The sequence below is a fragment of the Dipodomys merriami genome, unplaced genomic scaffold (assembly GCF_024711535.1).
Source record: "Dipodomys merriami isolate MVZ:Mamm:240054 unplaced genomic scaffold, mDipMer1.0.p SCAF_4, whole genome shotgun sequence".
In the NCBI taxonomy this organism is placed as follows: domain Eukaryota; kingdom Metazoa; phylum Chordata; class Mammalia; order Rodentia; family Heteromyidae; genus Dipodomys; species Dipodomys merriami.
The window spans coordinates 7726120-7749938 of NW_027205603.1; the positions used below are offsets into that span (position 1 = coordinate 7726120).

The 23819-nt window shown below is 37.1% G+C and overlaps 1 protein-coding gene across 1 annotated transcript in view; it reads left to right on the forward strand.

Moving 5' to 3' along the window:
* The window catches only part of Mrc1 (mannose receptor C-type 1), an 81657-nt gene that overhangs the window by 54452 nt on the left and 3386 nt on the right, over window positions 1–23819 (forward strand). Inside the window, exons 17-28 of the mRNA XM_069990447.1 lie at window positions 810–973; window positions 2029–2096; window positions 3239–3339; window positions 4273–4415; window positions 4790–4904; window positions 9174–9340; window positions 12413–12515; window positions 17312–17544; window positions 20287–20452; window positions 20697–20846; window positions 22330–22443; window positions 23371–23535. Coding sequence (XP_069846548.1) covers window positions 810–973; window positions 2029–2096; window positions 3239–3339; window positions 4273–4415; window positions 4790–4904; window positions 9174–9340; window positions 12413–12515; window positions 17312–17544; window positions 20287–20452; window positions 20697–20846; window positions 22330–22443; window positions 23371–23535 — 1689 coding nt within the window. The remainder of the gene's footprint in view (window positions 1–809; window positions 974–2028; window positions 2097–3238; window positions 3340–4272; window positions 4416–4789; window positions 4905–9173; window positions 9341–12412; window positions 12516–17311; window positions 17545–20286; window positions 20453–20696; window positions 20847–22329; window positions 22444–23370; window positions 23536–23819) is intronic.

Here is a 23819-nt window from a genome sequence, read left to right on the forward strand (position 1 = left end):
CCCTTGGTCAACCAACATGGATGGAGTTCTTTGTAGTACTGGAAATCAGAAATGTGAAATGAGTTTCAGTGGACCAAATCCACATGACCAAATAACTGTATTCCCTCCAGAGGTTCTTAAGAGATGTGTTTCTTATTTGGCCACCTTTTAGGCTTTTAGAACTCATTGGCCCAAACCAAGCAATGTATTGTTTCAGTTGTCTTGTTGCCTTTTTATGTACTTACATCTGCCTGTGTCCCTCCATCAGGAACTTGCATACTGATTTAATCTCTCTTTCTTAAGATCCGTGCTTTAATTCCAGCGTTTGTGCCTTTATCATTGTAAGCTTCCAGGCTTAAGAGTTGGGCACCTTTGGGGCCCTTCTTTCTTAGCATAGAAATCCCAAATTCCATAGCTTGGCAGAAGTCTTAGAATCAGTCTTGCATGTGCATTTCTTGATTCCCCAATTCTACCCTGAAGTTCCCAAGTCTGTCTATGGTAGGTTATTTCTCACATGGAGATGGAATCTGATTTCTCATACTCTTATTCCTTGGATCTAAAACATGCCAGAGACATTGTTTAAAGCCTTGCAGCGTTGCTCCCCTGCTGATTAAAGTGTCCTTGGGAGTTCTTTTACCCAAAATGACTCATGGACTTAGACTAGAAGAGAAACTGGCTTGTTTTTGCAGGGTGGGTGGCAGGTGAATGGTTGGTTTTGACAATTCAGTCTGTACTGGACATAGACATGTCCATACTTTCCAGTCTTTAATTGTCTAAGTAAAACTCTTTGTATTTTCTCATCTTTTTTTTTTTTCTTTTTTTCCCCCTAGACCCGCCAGTCACAGAAGATGGGTGGGTGATTTACAAAGATTACCAGTATTACTTCAGCAAAGAAAGGGAGACCATGGATAATGCACGGGCATTTTGCAAGAGGAATTTTGGTGACCTTGTTACTATTAAAAGCGAAAGTGTGAAGAAGTTCCTATGGAAATATGTAAGCATATAATTAACTGAAAAAATGCAAGAGTAGCAAGTTAGGAACAAAGATGAGAACTACAACTTAAACCCCATGATGTAAATTTAAACTTTGTGCTAAATTTGAAGCTTTTAAGTGCAGGAGTAATGATGTGAATTCCTGAGGCAGGTCCAAAATAAGAAGAATAACTTATTGCCAAAGCATGCAGTATAGAAGTTATAACTTATTCTTTGAATATGCAGCATGGAAGTTATAGCTTATTGTTTGACTATGTAGAACAGAATCACAGAATCCAGAAATATTTTTTTTTAGTCTAGACTCTCCGAAGGGCCATATTTGAGTTGCGTAGAGTTGCTTAATTTCATTTTCCAAGATTATATGTCAACGAATTGCTATATATCAATTATAGGCCCTTTGCATATCATACAGATTGATTGATTATTCATTTTAAAAATCTGCTTGGGATCAGATTGTTGACTAACAAATAGTACAACTTGATTATTCACATAAAAATCTTTCTTGATTGGTACCCAGATTATCAGCTATTATGGAAAATATAATTTACTTTTTCTAAGAATTCTTGGCTCATTATCTTTCTAATTAAAAATGATCAAGGTATTTTTTTTTTTTGCCAGGGAAAGTAAGAAAGAGAAATCACAAAAAAATTCATTTGATTAAAACAGCATGCATGTGTAGTCTGACTTAGCGGATATACCTTGTTTTGAAATTGTCAAGTCACACAAATATATGTTTATATGATATATTATGTATTAAATCCATCTATAGTAATGAAAAAGTAAAGATTTGTTCAACACACAACTGTTTCAGGCAGTTGATGCTTTACATAATTACTTAAGGCACTTATTTTATAAATAACTGTGGTAAAATTCTTTTTTTGCACATTTTTGTTTCTTTCTCTATGAAGGCTTAAGCTTAAATATATGACATATCTGAATGAATTCCTCCTTTGGAAATGTTCCAAGTAGACTACCCAATTAGCATGCAGGTTTTATTTAAGAGCCTCCTTATTATGTGATTCTAAGTTAAATTATATGTACATTTTTGTGTTTTAGGTAAACAAGAATGGCATGCAGACACCATATTTTATTGGTTTATTGATCAGCCTGGATAAGAAGTTTACGTAAGTAAAACAAGACAAAATAATTTTGCTTAGAATAGTGATCTGATAAGTACTTAGGAGTTCTTTGAGGCCTTTCCTTTGCTGAAAAAATTTGAGAAGTAAATTCTTTTTCTCTTTTTAAAATATACTCTTTATTATCCTCAAATACTTGTACAAAGGAGTGACATTCAACTAAGCAGTTTATAAATGCAGTGTGTCTTGATTAATGAAAATAAATTCTGCAGTGTTCTTACTCTAAAAATTATCCCTTAAAAAGGAATTTAAAATCATCTTGTTAAATATTTTGACATTAATAATCTCAACCCCAGATTGGATTTAATGTTGAAAAATGTCATTTGTGTTATTTTAGGGTACATCATTGACTAAGATGTATTAGATAGATATGAGCACTAAATTTATTTTTTAAATTACAATCCTATTTGGACAAATATTGGTACTCAAAACCAAAGCTTTGCTTTTTGTTCTCTCATTCACTACTTTTCTTAACAACATAGCTTTGAAGTATTCTTCCTTCCAAGTGAATAAATGTCCTATATCTTAATAGATATAGGAGCCAGGAAAACCTGTGCAGGAAAGAAGAAATAAGTATATTGGGGGAGGTCTTTCCTCATTCATTAGTAACTATGTTCTCCTGTATTTGAGGAGTCCATATGTCTGCTGGCCCATATACTGGTATCTTAGTCACATACCTTCTATGAGACTTTTATTGCTTTGGGCAGTAGAAACCTAAATTCAAGCTGATCATTTCTAAACATTAGAAATGTTTGCTATTCCTATAGAGAAGTCCCATTTCTTATATCATGTCCAAAGCAGGAGACTCACATTTGATGCTCTCTTTTCCTCATAGCTCTCACAGCTTCTGAATTTCTATAGATGGTATTCTTAAACAAATAAAGACAACATTGTACATGACTAAATCCAACTTGAAGTCGTGGTGAATTTGACCCAAGGGCTTCAAGAGAACACAATGTGTTAGATCCCAAGTGCCCTGGCATCTGGTGTTTCCTGCCAGTTTCTCTAAGTCCACTTCAGTTTCCTAAGCATCCTGTGCCCCAGTCATCTCCATTGACTTGAACCTTTCTAGAGTGTAGCCATTTGTTTTAGGACTGGATATTGCCAAATGCTTGGATTTTCTTTTCCAGTTGGATGGATGGAAGCAAAGTAGATTATGTGGCTTGGGCCACAGGTGAACCCAACTTTGCAAATGAAGATGAAAACTGTGTCACCATGTACACAAATTCAGGTAGATAATACATATACCTCTTGAAATTGCTTTTGTTGGGAGGTGGAGGGACAATACCATCTCCTATATCCTTAAGCTGTAAGTAGTACCTGCTTAGTTTTAGAAAGGAAAGGAAAGGAAAGAAAAGAAAAGAAAAGAAAAGAAAAGAAAAGAAAAAAGAAAGGAAAGTTGTCATTTTAGCAGCGCTAACTTCTTTTTAAGCAAAATTGTGTAGGCCTGCTCACCACCAAGCAAACACAGGACACTGGTGATTTTGACTTCTTCCTAAACTATGAGTCACAGTTTTCATGTTCTTACTTGAAGAAAATACCTAGAGTATAGTCATGTATCAACTTTTCCTTTTTCTTTAGTTCTCCTATTATTCTATACAATGGCAATCATGTTACAGTTCATCTGTTTAGTGAAGATTAGTTGAGGTAATGCATCTGAACATGAACACATACTGAAGGATCATTAGACTGTTATTACTAGTGAGTGCTAATTGCATAATACCTGTAAGTACCAAGTATACGTTTGGCACATAAGGAACTTTTTTTTGTCTGTTGTGAGGTCTGTTGTGAGGCCCTATCCCTCAGCTCTTCAGCTCAAGGCTAGTGCTCTACCACTTGAGCCATAGCACCACTTCTGGCTTTTTCTGCTTATGTGGTGCTGAGGAATAGAACCCAGGACCTCATGCATGCAAGGCAAACACTCTACCACTGAGCCACTTTCCCAGCCCCCTAAGGAACATTTGTAAAGTTGAACCATTACCAGTTTAAGTGAAAGAGAAGGGATATTGTGTTGATTCTTGTAGTCATTTGGGTACAAATAAAGTTTTATTTAACTTGAAACTATGTTTTTGAGAATCCTTCTAAAAGTCTAACTGTGGTTAAGAGAAAGTGATTTTTAAACATGGGCATGCAAATCTAACAGCTCTGTTGTGCTCTTTGCCAGGGTTTTGGAATGACATTAACTGTGGTTATCCAAATGCCTTCATCTGCCAACGCCACAACAGCAGCATCAATGCCACGGTCATGCCCACTACGGCCTCCACCCCAGGCGGCTGTAAGGAAGGTTGGAATTGGTATAATAACAAGGTACGAGGAGAATTGGTTGAAATCTTGGCATTGTAACACGCAAAGTGATGTGTGCAAAGTTAACTTTTTGCATATGTTATCACTTTGGATTAATTTTTTTTGGCAAGAATAAGTGGGTCCTATAGAAAATGCTCAGTGGAAATTAAGGGCTTCCTTGAGATACTATCCAAATAGTTGTAACTTTTATCTCAAGGGGAGAAGTTGACTTGCAAAGAAAGTTTGTGGGTCATAAAGCTGACTTTCAATTAAAAAAATCCCTACTTGGGATCAGCTATCATTGAGCTATAAATGTTATGAATTGTTTTGATTTCTTTAGAGCAGACCTTGTCATCTTTAGTTAACCAACCCCTCCCCCCCCCCCGCTTCTGTCTCAGTGTTTCAAAATCTTTGGGTTTGTTCAAGAAGAGAGAAAAAATTGGCAAGATGCACGGAAAGCTTGCATAGGATATAAAGGGAATCTTGTATCCATACAGAATGAAAAAGAACAAGGTATGTGGGCTCCTTTCCAGCTGATGATGAATTTGAATATGTATATGTAAGTTTGCCCTAAAATGATAGGCTATGCTTATTGTAATGGAATCAAAAAATGATTTTATTTGGTTGTAGGTAATTTACTGGGTATTTTACATAGAATCTTTTCAATCATCATAGCAAATCCATATACAGCAGGTATTATTTTTTATTATTGAGGAAATGGTATTAGGAGAGACTTGGGACAGGGACCTTGACTGTGAAGAACTGGATTTCAGAATAGAATTCATGGATACCAGCTTAAATCCTATCCAGTTCATTTCTGAAGACTCAAAGAAGAGTAGTTCTAAGGAAGAAATGAATAATTGCTAAATTCTCATATGTTTATTTTCTAGGTACTTGGTTATGTAATTCATAATTAAGTGAAACTAGTATTTTTAATATGAATTTTGATTTTTTAAATAAGTTTTTTATTGTAAAAATGCTTTACAGAGGGGTTACAGTTACACGAGCAAGGTAATGAGTACATTTCTTATCAAACATTGTTGCCTCCTCCTTTGTGTTTCCCCTACCATCCCTTCTCTCCCACTTCTACAACTATACTACCCCCTCCCCCACCTAAATTGTAAAGTTCTTTTTTTCAACATAGTGTCTTGTACATCTCATTGTTACAATGGGTCAACCTGTAGGGTAAATCAGAACAGCGGAGAGTTCTGAAGGAGAGCACTTGCAATATCTGTAGAGCAGATTGCAAACTTCATTCCACTGTAAAAATAAAGGCACTGCCTGATGCTGGTGGCTCATGCCTGTAATCCTAGCAACTCAGAAGGCTGAGGTCTGGGCATTTCAATTCAAAGCCAGTCCAGGCAGGAAAGTCTGTGAGACTCTTATCTTCACCTCACTACCAGAAAACTGGAAGTAGAGCTGTGACTCAAAATGGTAGAGCACTAGTCTTAAGCAAAAAGAACTCAAGACAGTGCCCAGGTCCTGAGTTCAAGCCCCAAGACTGACCAAAAAAAAAAGGCACCTCTGCATGTGGGCTTTTGGGGACTGCCTTTGCTGAGATAAGTTTTAGGTTAAATTTGTGATTTGTGCTTTAAGAAGGAAGTGATGATAAATGACAGGAAACTCAGATTAAATCCATAAAGGGTTTGGGAACCACTGACTGAAATTAAGTTATGGATCAAAGGCCTTCAAACAACTTAGGAAAGTCCTTGTGTGGATTTTGAAGGTTTCCTTCTATGACAGGAAACAGATCAAAATGAGGAAGGCATTCAAATATCCAGGACTCATCCCTTTGGCTGCTTCTTGAGGGAGATGGGCTTTTCTAAGGACTGTGAAAATCCCTCTGCTGGGGGTGGAGAGTGTGTGCTCAAATGAACAATGTAGAAACACTTGTGCTGGCTGGGCTATCATGGAGGAAAGATGCTCAGTAGATGTTGGTTGTGTGTGCCTATTTATGAGGATGTTATGTACTGGATATTCTCTAAAGTTCCCTTTCATTTTGAATTTCTTTGACTTCCTAGATCACTTACAGCCCCAAATATTAGATATAAAAAAAGGACAAGAAAGAAAGACACTAGAAACCTACAAATGTTTGCTTTGTAAATGTTACAGTGGGCTCTGTCTGAAGGCATTGAGCAGTAAACCAACTGAGTTGCCAATGAGAACCCTTGACAGATAGGTTCAACAACTTGCCAGACACTGAAAGGAAAAGGTCAAATGATAGCCAATACAGGAAGATGATATTCATATTTCTCTCATTGGCCTGCCGTACTCTGGGATTTAGCTACCCAGCAGAGAAACACAATAATTGATTTCCTCTTGTAACCACAAAGTGCTAATTCCTGGCATAGTGAATTAGAACTCAAGTAATAGTAATGTACAGAAGGAAATGATTTTGAGATAAAATAATATTATTCCTGGCAAAACAGGCACATATTGTTGAGTTCTTATTGTGGTTGTTGGCAGTAAAGGAAACTTCAGTGCTGAATGTTGACAGGTAAAACTTTTTTCTCATTTCATTTCAAGTTGAACGTAGGCACACGTTGGCACCTTAAGACACAAAATAAACCAGATAAATATCTACTCATGCTATTTCTTTGGAAAATATTCGAAGAAAAATATATCTCTCTTTTTGATATTTTTATCTTTAGTTTGTTCAGAAAATAGGAAATCTTTAATCAAGGTAGTAGTTGCTGACTATACCTCTACTTTAGTAAAAGAATAAACACATATAGTGGCTGCCCCACAGAACTGTTTTTGTTAAAGATTTTGTATTATCTTTGAGTGTTTGTTCATGAATAACTAGATCATTGCATGTCCGCAGGCTTCAATTTTACATATTTTATAAATAACCCCAGGTCTTAATCATTCCATCTCTGTTTACATACAGGGGATATGCTTGAGCATAGATCTTGGCAGATTGTTGTTTACTGAGCAGGAGCTCATTTACCTAAGAATGGAAATAGCTCAAGTGTGTTGCAGGAAAGGAATGAGGCCCAGGACATTTAATTCTAACCTAGGTTCTCATAGTTACCACTGTCTTCGTTGCCATTGAACAGACAAAGATATAGCTTGCCATTTTGTTTTGTATGCTCAGAGTTTCTCTAGATCTTCTCATCCAGGGCTGTGATCACGTTAGCAATTATACACTTCTAGGGCCAGTTTATGGCCACTGATCTCTAAGGAGGTACCTGTCCAGGAGGTATCTCAACTGGGTAGCTTTTTGCGTTTGGCAGTCGAAATATTGATCATTTGAAAATCTAATGCTTCTATGTCTTGACATATAGTTTTGATTTTTCAGAACTTTTCTAGGTTCTAGGTTCTCTCCCTTAGTTATTATAATAATAATAATTATTATTATTTAATATGATCTTTAGTTTTTTATTATCCTTAATTACATGTACAAGGGATTTTAATTCAACATGGCAGTTGTGAGTACAATGAATCTTGATCAATGCCATCTCTTTCATCATTTTCAGCATCTCTCCCATCTCTACCCATCCCCTGCATTATTGCTCCATTGTTGTATATACGTTGAATATTATGCCTGCTTCCTCCATAACTTTCTCTCTCCAATTGTCCTTTCTTCTTCCCTTAACTCTCCTCATTTTTTCTTGAAAACACATGTTCCAGCCTCCTGGTATTCATTTTGTCAAACTGTTGGTGGTAATGTAAACTGGAACAACTACTATGGAAGGTAATTTAAAGATTCTTTCAAAGAACTAAATATAGAACTATCCTATAGAGGGGTGTAGCTGAGGAGGTGGGAGGTACAGGTTAGTAGGGGAAAAACAAAGGAGGAGGCAACAATACTGGATAAGAAATGTACTCATTCCCTTGCTCATGTAATTGTAACCTCTCTGTACAGTATTTTCAGAATAAAAATCTTATTTTAAAAAGAGAACTATCCTTTAATCTAGCAATACCACTGTTGGGCATTTTTACAAAAATATTACAAATCCAGATACAGTAAAGACACTTGTACAACCCCATTCATTGCCGCACTATTCACCATAGCCAAGCTAGGAAAACAGCCCAGATGTCCTACAATGGACAAATGGATCAAGAAAATGTGTTATGTATGCACAATAGAATTTTACACATCAATCAGAAAGAATGGTATTACATCATTTGCAGGGAAATGGAGGGAACTGGAAAAATTAAGTGGAGTAAGTCAGGCGCAGGGAGATAAATGACATATTTTCTCTCATATGTGGAAATTTGATCTAAATTATAAATACATATGTAAATCCATAAGGATCATATACATATTTACACCATATGTATACCTACATATGGTATATGTAGGAGAGAATTCCAAAGGTGTAATTCCTTTGAACACAAACTTACAGATTCTTCCAGCTATTATGATCAGATTATTGTCGTAAGGATGAAATATGTGCCTCTTTCTGCAGGCTAGTAGGCAGCCATAACCCAGATGGGGCTGTTTGACATAGGGAATGAATGTGCTATAGGATGGACTTTGACTTCCTTTGGTCCCTTGCCCTGCTTTCGTTGGCAAAGTACATCTTGCGTAGCTGTCTACAGTGGCCTCGATCAAAACCTAGACTTTCATTGTGAGAAATTTCTTTTTTTTAAAGTTCAATTGCCAACACCATGTAAAGGGGAGAAAAGATTTGTTTTGATGGTAAGTGCTTGTAAATAATAATAAAGACTTAAATCCTATGCTCCATATATTGAGCTGGATAGATTTAACCTATCTTCACTGCTTTGAATAGTAATTCCCAAAGTGTGAAATCACCTCATGAAACTTTCTTTTAGCATTTCTTACCTATCACATGAAGGACTCCACTTTCAATGCCTGGACTGGACTGAATGACATCAACTCAGAGCACACATTCCTTTGGACCAATGGCCGAGGAGTTCATTATACAAACTGGGGGAAAGGCTACCCTGGTGGAAGAAGAAGCAGCCTGTCCTATGAAGATGTAAGGATCACTTTCCTACCACCTCTCTCCCTACTATCCTCGGTGTAGATTCATCTTATTATTGATTATTCTCTTATGGAAAAACAAAACAGAAAGAAAGAGTGTATAGTTTGGGCACACATTTCTCTCATATTTCTATATGAAAAGGAAGGGGAAATGGGAAGGAAGTTAGAGGTGAACTTTAAAGGGTAATATTTTCTTCCTGAAGAATTAGGCTAGGAATAGTCAATGGGGTAGCAGGATGGATCTGACAACCTCTTCCCTACCCTTAGCCATCTCCATGTGGATAAGTAATTGCAGTAACCTAGTTCTATGGAAAAGTAAGTTTATCTGGACTAAGCCATTCAAGAAAATCACAGTCGAACTACTCTAAACAATAAGGAGATGTATTAGGTCCAAGAGGAAACGTCTAGAATCCAAAAGACATATTACAATATTTTATCACAACTAAGATAACATCAGTTGAAAAATTTACTGGTGTATGTGCCACTAAAAATTCCATTAGACTCTGATATATTGCTGATTATGGGATGTATTTCCTATTTCAGAAATGTTAACATATGAAAATGCATGTCTTCAAACTGGTGAGATAGGACACATGACTCACTGAATATTCCCTTCCTTTGGGTGTCTTTATCAATAAGCAGCTCTTTTTCATTCCTCCACCATGAAAAGCAGTGGAGAAGCAGTAGACACACATGTGTGGGCTTGAATGGCTGGGTCTTGAATGCCATCATTCCGTTTATAAGCAGTGTGGTTTTGAGCTCACATCTCTTGTTTACATGAGGGGCAGAATCTCAGATGAGAGAGAGAGTTTAGAAGAATTAATATACTTATAGCACTTAGATTGGTGTGTAACATTATAGTGCAAGGTATAATGATTATAGTTGATGGATTAAAAAGCCTAATGCATGCTATAATCCGAATCTCTATCACTGGATAACAGAGTATTCCACAGTCCTGATGTAGTCCTCTGTAAAGTTACAAAGAAGATGTGATGCTTTCTAGCTGTATGAGATAGTGATTTATTTTTCATTGTTACATCCTCCTTATTTTTCCCCTACCATCCCTTTCCTCCCCACCTCCCCAACTCCTCCCTCCCCTCTCCAACCCTTCCCCTACAAAGTTATACAATTCATTTTCAACATAGTATCTTGAACATCTCATTGTTACAGTGGGTCATCCTGTATCCTTATTTCAGCATTTTGTTATTTCCCTTCCCCTCCCCAAATTAGAAAAATGTATATACAAGATGCAGGACACTGGAATCAAATACAGTGACAACAAGGGTTGCACCATGGGGAAAGAACATACAAAGAAACAAAAAAAAAATCACATAGTACATTATAAGTACATTTAAAAGAACAGCAACGAATGGGGCTGGGAAGGTGCCCCAGTGGTAGAGCGCTTGCCTTGCATGCCTGAGGCCCTGGGTTCGATGCCTCAGCACCACATAAGCTAAAAGAAAAAAGCCGGAAGTGGTGCTGTGGCTCAAGTGGTAGAGCACTAGCCTTGAGCTGAAGAGCTGAGGGACAGCGCCCAGGCCCAGAGTTCAGGCCCCACGACCAGACCCCCCCAAAAAAAAGAACAGCAATGAAGATAAAACCTCTTGTGTCTCTATTTTGGGGTTCATTTTGCTTAGCATCAGGTTATATGGTCATATGTACATAGCTTTTGACCTCTTCTGCTTGTCTTAGACATATATTAGTTATTGCAGCTAAAGGAAACCATAGAACCTATGTTTCTTTTTTTTATTGTGAAAATACTGTACCAGAGGGGTTACAATTACATGGGCAAGATAATGAGTACATTTCTTATCAAGCATTGTAGCCTCCTCCTTTGTTTCCCCTTTCCATCCCTTCCCATCCTCCCCCTGTCCCCTCCCAAACCTGTGTTTCTTTGAGTCTGGCTTATTTCACTTAATATAATTTTTTCCAAGTCTTTCAATTTCCTAACAAATGGGGCGTTGTCATTCTTTCTGATGGAGGCATAGAATTCCATTGTGTGTGTGTGTGTGTGTGTGTGTGTGTGTGAGAGAGAGAGAGAGAGAGAGAGAGAGAGAGAGACTGAGCGAGAGAGAGAGAGAGAAAGACAGAGAGAGAGAAAGAGAGAGAGAGAGAGGGAGAGAGAGAGGGAGGGAAGGAGGGAGAAGTGGGGGAGGGTACTGGGCTTGAACTCTGCCTGGGGGTGCTGTCCCTTAGCTTTTTTACTCAAGGCTAGTACTCTACACTTGAGGCTTAACTCTACCACTCTTCCTCTTCTGATAATTCATTGGAGATAGGAGTCTCACAGATTTCCCTGTACAGGATGGCTTTGGTGATCCACAGATCTCAGCCTCCTGAGCAGCTAAGATTACACTTGTGAGCCACCATTGCCTGGCTATAATAATACTTTTATAATATACTAATATATAATATACTAATATAATAATACTATAATAACATTTTATAAGTCAAGTTAACAATGAAAAAAGCAGGGGTTGTGTTAATTCCCTCTTAATATTTCTGGATTGGAATAGTGTGAATTTGTATAGACTAGATGTTATATTCTTCTAGAATTTTTGGTTCCTAAATTTTGTTAGTAATTTTTAACATTTCAGGTTTATAGCTAAAATGCATCCCAATCTATAGGGTTTTTATTTCAGACAGGAAGAGCTCAAATGTGTGGGGTCTACAGGAAAGGTGGATAAAAGTTGGGTGGAAAGAAATGATGGACTGAATAGATCATAAAGTAGGATGATCTTAACATTTGGACATTAGGAATAATGTATGTCAGGTGCTTATTATAAAGTTGATCTAAAGCCAGGCATTGGTGGCTCATACCCGTAATCTTAGTTACTCAGGAGGTGGAGACTGAGGATTTCAGCTCAAAGCCAGCCTGGGTAGAAAAGTCCATAAGACCCTTATCTCCAGTTAATCTCCAAAAGGCAAGAAATGAAGCTGTGAGAGAGTGCTAGCTTTGAGCACTCTGGCTCTGAGTTCAAGCCCTTGCATTGGCACACACAGAACAAGAAAATCAATCTAAATAGTTGAAAATTCCTGCTTATTTTTTCCTTTTTCTGCACATGTACAGGCTGACTGTGTTGTCATTATTGGAGGCAAATCAAGGGATGCTGGGTCATGGATGGATGACACCTGTGACAGTAAGCAAGGCTACATTTGCCAAACAGAGTCTGGTAAGTTCTACCAAACCTAACCTGCCTGTGGAATCAGTTTGAGGTGATAACTGGGGACAGAGAGCGCCGCTGTATTTATACTCAGAAGCTGAATTTCAGTTCGAATCCTTGTTCCCCCAGATTTTTTTCTTTTTTAAGCACTTCCTGGGAGGCAGGGAAATCTGGACAACTCACGAGAGCGACCGAAAATCCCTCTGACATTTCCGAAGTTTGAATATGACTGCAGAAATCCCAACCTCCTCTTCATCTGAAGGCCAATTCAGGCCAGACCCCTTTCCTCTTTATTCACCCAGCCCCTCCCCGCCTTCCCCTTCTTGTCTATGGGTTCTGGACAGATTCAAACTATCTCCAGAATGAAAACATTTGGGAAAACAATATTGCATCTCCAGTGAACATCTGTAACTGTTTTCTTTTGCCCTCACCATGATTCTCTAAACACCACAATATTGCAGCTGTTTGTTTGGCATTTACATTTTGTTGGTTATTGTAAGTATCCTAGAGCTGATTTGAAGAATACAGGAAAATGTGTGTTGATTCTAGGCACATGTCACACCATTGTTTATTTTATTTTTTACTTCTTTGTAACTGATATATTAAAACATAAAATGTACATGTGTTGGGGGGATAACCTTGTGATATTGTAATCCTTATATGCATTATAAAGTGTTCAGATCGGGTTATTCGTATGCTATTTTAGATAAGGGGCATGAACATGTGCTGATTTGGCTATCCAAGTGAGAAAAGGGTGTCCTGTCCCTTTACAGGTACTAGGGACATTATGGCCTACCCCCTGACTGTTAGACTGACAGCCAGGACTACCAACCAACATTGCCACCTGCTGTTCTTTAGACTAGGGTGAGAGTGAGATCTTTTTCCTTAAGTTAACAGAAATTCACAAGCTCACTGAAACTCTTTATCTTTTTGTGAGCATAAATGATAGATTATTTTGCCATTAAGAAAATACAATATTTTTAATAATAAGGAAAAAGTCACCAAGTGAAAAATGCAGCTTATAAAATTGAATAAATTATAAGTTACCAAAGAAAAAGAACCCACTTTCAACCTCCCTTAAAAAGGAGAATAAAGTTGGGTGCTAGTGGCTCCTCCTCCCTGTAATCCTGGCTACTCGAGAGGCTGAGATTTAAGGATCATGATTCAAAACCAAACCAGATAGGAAAGTCTGTGAGACTCTTTATCTCTAAGTTATCACCAAAAACACCAGAAATGGAACTGTAGCTCAAATGCTAAAGTGCTAGCTTTGAACAAAAAACTCTTAGAGACAGCACCTAGGCCCTGAGTTTAAGCTCCAGGACTAGCACATAAAAAAATAATTCTAAGGAAAGACATCAAATAGCAATAAGTTGTTATCTTTTTTTTTTGTGAAAATACTGTACAGAGGGGTTACAATTACATGGGCAAGATAATGAGTACATTTCTTATCAAGCATTGTAGCCTCCTCCTTTGTTTCCCCTTCCCATCCCTTCCCATCCTCCCCCCACCCAATCCTCCCTGCTACCCACCCCCACACCAAAGTTGAAAAGTTCATTTTTTGACATAACGACTTGTACATCTCATTGTTGCAATGGGTCCACCTATATCCCTATTTAAATGATTTGTTTTTCCCTTTCCCCTCCACAAATTATACTGACATCAAATACAGTGAAAGCAGGGGTTATACTGTGGGGGAGGGACATACAAAGCAACAAAGAAATATCTTATAAATATGTTAGAAACAATCGCATGAAAGGAAAAAAAAACATTTGAATACATATCTTAGGGTTCATTTCCCTAACATCACCTTATCTAACCTTTTCTGCTTGACTCAGACATATACTAGATATAGAAAATAAGAGAAATCATGGGACCTATGTTTCTTTGGGCTTGGCTTACTTCACTTAATATAATTTTTTCCAAGTCTTTCCATTTCCTAACAAATGGGGCAATGTCATTCTTTCTGATGGAGGCATAGAATTCCATTGTGTATATATACCACATTTTCTTGATCCATTCATCTACTGAGGGCCATCTGGGTTGGTTCCATATCTTAGCTATAGTAAATAATGCTGCAATAAACATAGTCGTGCTGGTAGCTTTAGTATGGTCTTGTTTGTGATCATTCAGGTAAATGCCCAAAAGTGGGATTGCTGGGTCATAGGGGAGCTCTATGTGGAGTCTTTTGAGAAATCTCCATACTGCTTTCCAAAGTGGTTGAACAAATTTACACTCCCACCAACAATTCAGTAAGGTTCCCTTTTAGTGCACATCCCCTCCAGCATCTGTTGTTATTAGAGTTCTTGATTTTAGCCATTCTAACTGGAGTGAGGTGGTATCTCAATGTTGTTTTGATTTGCATTTCTTTTATGGCTAGAGAGGTTGAGCATTTCTGCATGTGTCTATTGGCCATCCTTCTTTCCTCTTCAGAGAAGTTTCTCTTTAAGTCTTTAGCCCACTTATTTATTGGGCAGTTGTTTCTTTGAGGATTTGTTGTTGGGGGATTTAATTTTTTGAGTTCCAGGTATATTTTAGATATGAGACCCTTGTCTGTTGTATGGCTATTGAAGATCTTCTCCCAATCCGTGGGCTTTCTATTGATCTTGCTAGCTATGTCCTTTGCCATGCAGAAGCTCTGCAATTTCATGCAATCCCATTTGTCCAACCTTTCTTTGATTTGTTGTGTTAGTGCTTTTGTTTTGATTCCATATTTTTCAAATGTCTACTAAGGCATGTCAGTACACATAAAAATATTTTAAAATACCACCACTTAGAAGAAAGAATATATAAGGGATGTGGCTCAAATTGTAGACTGAAAGGCTCTAACTTCAGTCCCCAGTGCCACAAAAATATAGAAATAAAGAATATATGATACACATTCTTTGCTGAAAATTTATAAAATACAGAAATTTGTAAATAAAAAATTATGTTTCCCATTATCTAACCATAGGTAACACTGTTAGAAAATGGTAAGAGAAGCTATTACCTATGATCTAAATGTTGCCTGGGAAACAAAATAGTTTTCTCCTTGTTCTCCTTTCTTTTTTTTCCTTTGAATGTTTTTCAGGAATAAGACAGAAGACCTAAATTTCCGAGCTGTGAATAGCCTTCTGTAAAACTGTTACTTTTCTTTCTTTCATCTTTACCTCAAGCCTCATTTACGACTTATCTAAAATTTTTTTTTTTCCAGCAGCTTTAGAGTCTATCCTGATGTAGGCAATTCTATCCATGCAGGAGAATTTACTTCAAGGAACAGGCCCAGGGTCTCTTATGTAATGATAATCTATCAACACTAGAGGGCAATACAATCAGAAGTTACTCAGTTGCTCTCTTTCTAAAATAAAATTAACACTCACCAGGCATGACAGAAGTTTGGCAACCTCTTTAGTAACAGAACAAGGCAAATGGTGGCTTGGGTTGCTACCCAAGTGGAACAGTTCAGAGAATTGTCCAAGACCATAGCTGGTAGGAATAGAACTTGAACCCAAGGCCAGTGGCTACTTTTTCTGTTAAAAACCCAGACATATTTTGCTGACTGTTCCATGTCTGTTTGGACTATTTACCTCTTTCTTGCCCAACAGCCTTAAACCTGGCTGTATTCCAGTAAAGCTTTATTTATGGCATAAATTGGAATTTCATATAATGTTTACAATGTCAAGTACTAGTTTAAAATGGAGTTTTATATAATGTTTACAATGTCAAATACTGGTCTTTTGATTTGAAAGTCATCTGCGGCTCATCTGTAAAAACAGATGAAAGGTGCAATTTAATCCTCTGGTGGTTGTTTGCTGACCTCTTTCCTAGTGCTTCAGCTAAGCTATGCAGAAACTAGCTCTATTTCTGTGTCTTAAGTAGCCTAGAGCACAGGCCTGGCTACAGATCAGTGGTTTGAAGCCTATGACAGGAGACCAAGGAACAAAGATCAAGAGCTGAAATGTGTGTCTTCAAGAAGCTCCAGACTCTGGTTCAAATGGCAGGCTAGATGAAGAGCATAGGAAATCATCATAAGCATTAAACTTGATCCTGAAAGCAAGATTAAGTCAACCAGGGGTGGAGATGTGCATGTCATTGCAGAACATACCAAATTAAAAAAAAAACATGATTTACAGGTGGAGTCAAAGAGACTCTTTGATAGAGTGGAACAAATGGGGAGAAGGGAGGATGAAATTATTCTTGACCTTAACATTTAACCAACATAGAAAAATAAAGATGAGTAATGACAATATTATGGATATTACATAATTTGTGGGATCTAACTGTGGTATTTCTTTTATACAGGGGCTAGATCATATTGAATTTGCAATACATTTTGTTTGTTAGTTTAGAAAGTTGTTTCTACCTCTAACTTACTATTTGACATGCAATTTGGAAACTATTTAATCAGGTCTGCTGATTTAAAATAACACCTTGTTGCTGGGCACCAGTAGCTCATACCTGTAATCCTAGCTACTGGGGAGACTGAGATCTGAAAATTGTGAGTCAAAACACAACGTGAGCAAGAAAGTCTATGAAATTAACTACCAAACAGCCAAAAGTGGAATTGTAGCTCAAGTGGTAGAGCACTAACCTTGAGCAAAATAGCTCAGGAAAAGTGCCAGTCAATAAATTCAAGCCACAGCACACACACACACACACACACACACACACACACACACACACACACACACACACACAGAGCTTGTTTAATATCTGCCAGTTTGTAGCTAGGATATTCTGATTGTTTCTGTGATGGGTAAGATAAAGTAGTCATGATGCTTAATTTTTATATATTGATAATGCTAATAAAAATAATCTTTTCATTCCAGACCCTTCCTTGCCTAATCTTCCAACAACAGTTCCAACAAATGGCTTTATCAAATATGGGAAAAGCAGCTATTCATTCATGAAATTAAAGTTACCCTGGCTTGAAGCAGAGAAATATTGCAGAGATTATAATTCTCTTCTTGCTAGCATTCTGGATCCTTACAGCAATGCATTTGCATGGATGCAAATGCACACATTTAATGTTCCTCTGTGGATTGGCCTCAACAGTAACTTGGTAAGCTTCTGGAAACATGCACAGCTTGACATGATGGATAAACTGTGGTCAAAAATAATACTCAAATTTTCCTCTGTCAGACATTTATGTGAAAGAAACCATGTGGCATAATGTGACATATTACCAACAAGAATAATACCCAGAGAACCAAATGTGGTGATGCACAGTTTTAATCCCAGAACTTGGGAGGCTAAGACAGGAGGATCCCAAGTTTGAGGCCACTCTGAGCTACGTTGTAAGTTCCAGGACCACCTGAGTTATAGATGAGGAAACTGTGTCTTCAAACCCCAAGCAAACAAACAAAAACACAACCTGATCTTTCAAGGATTCACTACCTTAAAGGATCTAGTAGCTACTTTTGTGTCAAAGATCAAACTAAGAATTCTATAACTAGTATTCATATTCTTGTTGCTTTTGATCAGGAAAATGACAGTTTGCATCTAAACAGTTTTACTTAGTCACTTATTTTGTGGCAGAAGCATGATTACAATGATGTCATGATAAGAAAGCAGATTGTGAGCATGAATGCCAGGGGATGGAGATGGTTTTATGTTTTGTTAGCAAGACAGTGTAGGTTGTTACAGGTCATAAAGATGTGGATCTTCTGTGCATGTGTGCGAAACAGGTCATTGTTATCTACTCCCTTCACTCCATGATAGAAATCGTTCATTGCTATGCATTTCCTTGATTGCATTATAGAAGGGTTGGTAGGGAACAGGAAGGAGGAGGCCTGGAACAAAGAGTGGTGAGAGAGTTGCCAAAATATTTCTAAAATGAATCTTCTCTGTGTTCCATCTGTCCACCCTCCATTCTTCTGTAGCTAGGCAATCAGCATCTCTCCAAGCAGAAGAAACTGATATGTCTATCAGTAGGTATTTCAGATGTAATGCCAGAAATATGAATATCTACATATAAAGTTTTTGGAAGAGAGAAAAAGATCCACTTAGGTGAAAGAAGATGTACAAGAGGACTTCTTCAATAAAATCTTCCTTTTTAGATGTAGGCTAAAGATGGCAGTAAATTAAAGAAGAAATGTCAAAAGGAGAAGAGGGTTAAGGTTCAAATTGGAAATTGGTTCATGCCATCAAATGTCATAGAACTCCCAATACCATGATACAGAGACAGAAATGTAAACTGAGTATTTCCTAAGGAGGGAATTGGATATTTAAAAGTAAATCATCCCATGATGATTTCAATAATTAGACTTAGGCAAGACACTTTTGCATTGATGTTGGTTATGATTTTGTTTATTTTTATTTTTGTTTTTATTTTAAAAATCTTCAAGTAAAGATGTTTCAATTCAACATGTCAATTTGTGAGTACAGTGGTTGATTATGATTTTAATCATTAGTTTGATAAAGTATTCAGTTTCTTCTCACAGTTTTCTCATGAATTTAAGATGGGTTTATATTTAAATTTGAGAAAAATAGTTCTCTATGATACCACCACTTATGACTAAAACAGCAGTATTAATTTCCCTACGTTTCTAGAGGTGATGGTTATACAGAGATTCTTCAATTAAACATGGGAGAATGTAAGAAAATTTGAACTTAAGATAACATGCCCTTTTAGTTTGGGACATTGAATCTCTGGTAATTGACTTGGTAAATTAAATGATGTAGCTAAAATGCTTAGATTAAAAATTGTTTCTAATGTATGTCTTCTCTTCTTAGGTATTATTTGTAAAAAATATCTCTTTGAATTGTTAGAAATCTATTACTTATAAATAATATCTTTGAGGTTATCAATTACATGACTATACATTTGATAAATTTGGTACATGAATTATACAAATGGAATGAAACTACTGTATTTTCAAAAACTGATATCATGATTCATATAGTTGAAAGATCATTTGACTGGAAATCAAAAATCCTGCAGTCCTCTCTTATCTCCCCAAATAAATACCTTGTCTCCTGTGCTGATACCACTGCATCACAATGAGAAGATCAGAAGAGATTAGGGTTTCTTCCAAAGACTCATAGAACTTAATAAAATTACTTAAATGATATAATTTTGCTATAGTACTATGTACTCTTTACTATATTACTTAAGCTACATAATTTTACTGTAATTTCAATAATCTAAGAATATTTTGTTATAAAGATTAAACGTGTCTTTGATCATGAAAACTTGAAAACAAAGATTTTAAAGAAGACATAGACTTTACCTCCCTTCCTTCCTTCCTTCCTTCCTTCCTTCCTTCCTTCCTTCCTTCCTTCCTTCCTTGCTTTTCTTTCTTTTTTGTGCCAGTCCTGGGGCTTGAATACAGGACCTAAGAACTACCCATGAGCTCTTTTGTTCAAGGCTAGCACTCTACCACCTGAGCCACAGCTCCAGTTCTGTATTGTTTTGTGGTTAATTGGAGATAAGGTTTTATTGACTTTCCTACCCAGGCTGGTTTTGCACTATGATCCTCAGCTCTCAGCCTCCTAAGTACTAGGATTATAGGAGTGAGCTACTGGCTCACTAATTTTATTAAAATTAGTGTTCTTTTAAAATATATTCAATGCCTTATTACTCAAAATTTCTAAGAAATACACATTTAGGGGGAAAAAGTGTGTCTTTACTAAATTTGATCATTTTGTTGTTGTTTTTGTTGTTGTTGTTTTTTTATTCCCAAATATTCAAGATTCTATATCAGATCACAGTCTTAAGTATACTTTTTATTCTTCACTTGATTCTTTTGATGGCTTCTAAAGGAAGCACGATGCAGGCTCACTGTTGTTTTTCCTTGTGCAGACCAATAATGAGTACACTTGGACTGACAAGTGGAGAATGAGGTACACTAACTGGGCTGCAGATGAGCCCAAGCTGAAATCTGCCTGTGTTTATCTGGATGTTGATGGCTACTGGAAGACATCGTATTGTAATGAAAGTTTTTACTTCCTCTGCAAAAGATCAGATGGTAATTATGGGTGTGACTGATTGACCTGGTTTCACGGTGCATTCTACCAAAACACACTTACACTACTAAAGTCAATAAAACCTCCCAAATAAAAAGGGCAGATCCCCATAACATACATTAGACAGTTGTTATTTTTTGTGTCTGAGGATAGATGATATAATTCGCTTTAGTTACTAAAATAGTGTCCTACACTTCATGAAAGCCTTAGGCTTTGCTTGGTTTTAAATACAGTTCTTATTCACAGAGATCCCTGCCACTGAGCCTCCCCAACTGCCCGGTCGATGTCCAGAGTCTGAACACACTGCTTGGATCCCTTTCCATGGACATTGCTACTACATAGAGTCTTCCTTTACAAGAAACTGGGGCCAGGCTTCTCTGGAGTGTCTTCGAATGGGTAAATGTCACATTTTCCTCAAAGAAAACTCCATGCATCCAGTCACGTGAATGACTCTATATATTAGCGTATAAGGTGGTAAGACGATATGTATGATGCTGAAGTTCAGAAATGATGGGTAAGCACTCTACCATTGAGATACATTCTCAGACTCGTGTTGAGTGTTTTTTAAAAATAATTTTATGTACCCCAAATAATACTTTGTCTTTTCAATCTCAAAAGAGAATTCAGGTTAAAAAAAAATCACCTGCTGAGTGAAACATTCTTCTCAAGTGCCTTAAGACCTTACGAGTATCGTTTCTCATAATTCAAAGCACTGAACTACTCTCTTCATTGACAAGCTCAGGTTTGGCAAGTGTACAGAAATCAATTGGCTATAAGAATCCATAGAAAAGTTTTTACACCGGGACATTGTAGTCATAACTCAAATAGATATAACACAGATGAATGACTTGTTCAATGAAATTTAAAAACGTCAAAGACATGAATCTTTTCTTCTTTGAGAGAGGTTAAGAGTCTCACTATATAACCCAGGCCATACTTGAACTCATTATACTGCCCAGACTGGCCTCAAACTCACAGTCCTCCTATCTCAGCCTCCCAAGTGCTGAAATGGTAGGTGGTTACCAGCACAATTGGATAAAAACCACTTATTAAGTCCCACTGAATATTTTACTGCATTGCTTTTACTGTATTTTTAAAAATCATGTCACACCTTATAGTTCTTTGTTCGAGTTGAGTGCAGAGCTATAGGCTCATTTTGTTAAACTCATTCAAAATTTAACCTTGATCTTCAACTTTAAATTCTCAGTTGAGAAGTCTGCTGTCAGTTTTTTGGTTTGTGTATATTTTTGTATATTTGTGCTCTGTTGTCAGATACACATACATCTAATTATTATATTTTCCTAATTAGTTGAAGTTTATTTCTGTAGAATATCTTTGTGTTCTCTAGCAATGACTTTTTATAAACTTCTTTAATGTTTTGTCACATATCCATCACTTTGGGGAGGGGTGTTGTGGGCCTAAACTCTGGGCCTGGGCACTGTCCCTCAGCTCTTCAGCTCAAGGCTAGCGCTCTACTACTGAGCCACTTTCCCAGCCCAAATACCCATCACTTTTAGAGTTGTTATGTGCAGAGACATCTTTTCCCATGCTTTTACTTTGAACTGATTTATGTTTTTGAATGTCAACTGTGTCTTTGTCAGATGGCATAACTTTGGATCTTTTAAATTAATTAATGTGATGGTTCTGCTGGTCTGTTTTTTTTATTAGAAGGTTTATTCCATTTACATTCTTTGTACTGAGGAAGTAATCATCTATATCATCTAATCATTTATATTTCTATTCTTTCATCCATTAGGGCTTTTCCTACCCAGTAATGAGGCTAGGCTGATTACTATTGCTCTTCATAAGATTTATAAAGATGCTTCCAGATACATACAGGTGTTTGTTCCCATTGTGTTCATCTTCGTGTCCTTTACAGATTCCTCTCTGGTTTCTATTGAAAGTACTGCTGAATCCAGCTTTCTGTCCTACCGGGTGGAACCTCTTAAAAGTAAAACCAACTTCTGGATAGGCATGTACAGAAATGTTGAAGGTAATTTTCATGGTGACATTATTTAATTACAAATGTTTCAGAAGGTGGCATACAAAACAAGGTTTCTGTTCCAGCAAGCCTTGACTGAAACACTGATTTGTTTGTGATGACTTTGAACCCTGAAACTCATAATGTTTATGTGAGATGAGAACTGAAAATTGAAGTGATGGAGATAATATAGTGCCTTCTACGTTGCTAGGAAACAAGGTCTTATGTAGCTAAGGCTTAAAGAGTATTTCCGTCTTCATTTTTGTTTGAATAAAAAGATGGAGGGAAAGGTAAAATGAAATGTTTGTACTAATTAGAAATAAATTTCCAAAGGACGAAGGGTGAATGCAGGCAGCCACAGTGCTAAGTAGATACTGTATGGAAAATGAACTGTACAACTCGTGAGCAGGGAGTGCAGGGAGAAACTTGGAGAAAGTAAAGGAAGGGGTAACATTGTTCAAGAAGAAATGTCCTCACTACCTGACTTATGAAATGCTAACTCCTCTGTACATGACCTTAATAATTACAATAAGGAGAAAGAAATCGTCAACCAAAGCTATGTAACAGGGTCTTCTTGATTTCATTTCCTAGTTTTATAGTTTTGCTTATTTTTTATTATTTTTTAATTTAATTTTATTTTATTTGTGAACACACTGTACAAAGGGGTTACAATTACTTGGGCAGGATGATGCGTACATTTCTTACCAAGCATTGCACCCTCCTCCTTTGGTTTACCCTTCACATCCCTTCCCAGCCTCCCCCCTCCCCCCCAATCCCAATCCTTCTCCTCCCCCCCCTGCTTATTTTTGTTAAAAACAATAGTCTAGTTGTAAACAACTATTGGTTCTAGTCAAAATAATATGCTTTGGATCTATTGTAACCTGGGCTTCAGATGGCTTATTTCAACTTCTGTTTTAACTGGTTCCATGTGGTCACTAGGAAAGTGGCTGTGGATAAACAATAGTCCAGTCTCCTTCGTCAACTGGAACACTGGCGACCCCTCTGGCGAACGAAATGACTGTGTTGTATTAAAGGCATCTTCTGGGACTTGGAATAACATCCACTGTACTTCCTACAAAGGATTTATCTGTAAAAAGCCTAAAAGTAAGTTTGAAGTTTGTCATCTGGTACCATGTCTGCAGGCTACCATTTCTTCCCAAGTGTAGGATGCTAGGAGTGGGATTATAACGTGAATATGATGGACCAAACCCTTGCAGGCTCTTGCAATACCTCTTGTGAGGTATTGCTCACAGCTGCCAGGATGATTTTGGTATATTAGTACACTTATACCTGGATATCCACACAGAAGGATTTGCTAATTTTCAAGAAGTCGGGACAGCTCATCTACAAAGCTGCTATTATTAGATGTTTAAAGACAAGAGTTAGAT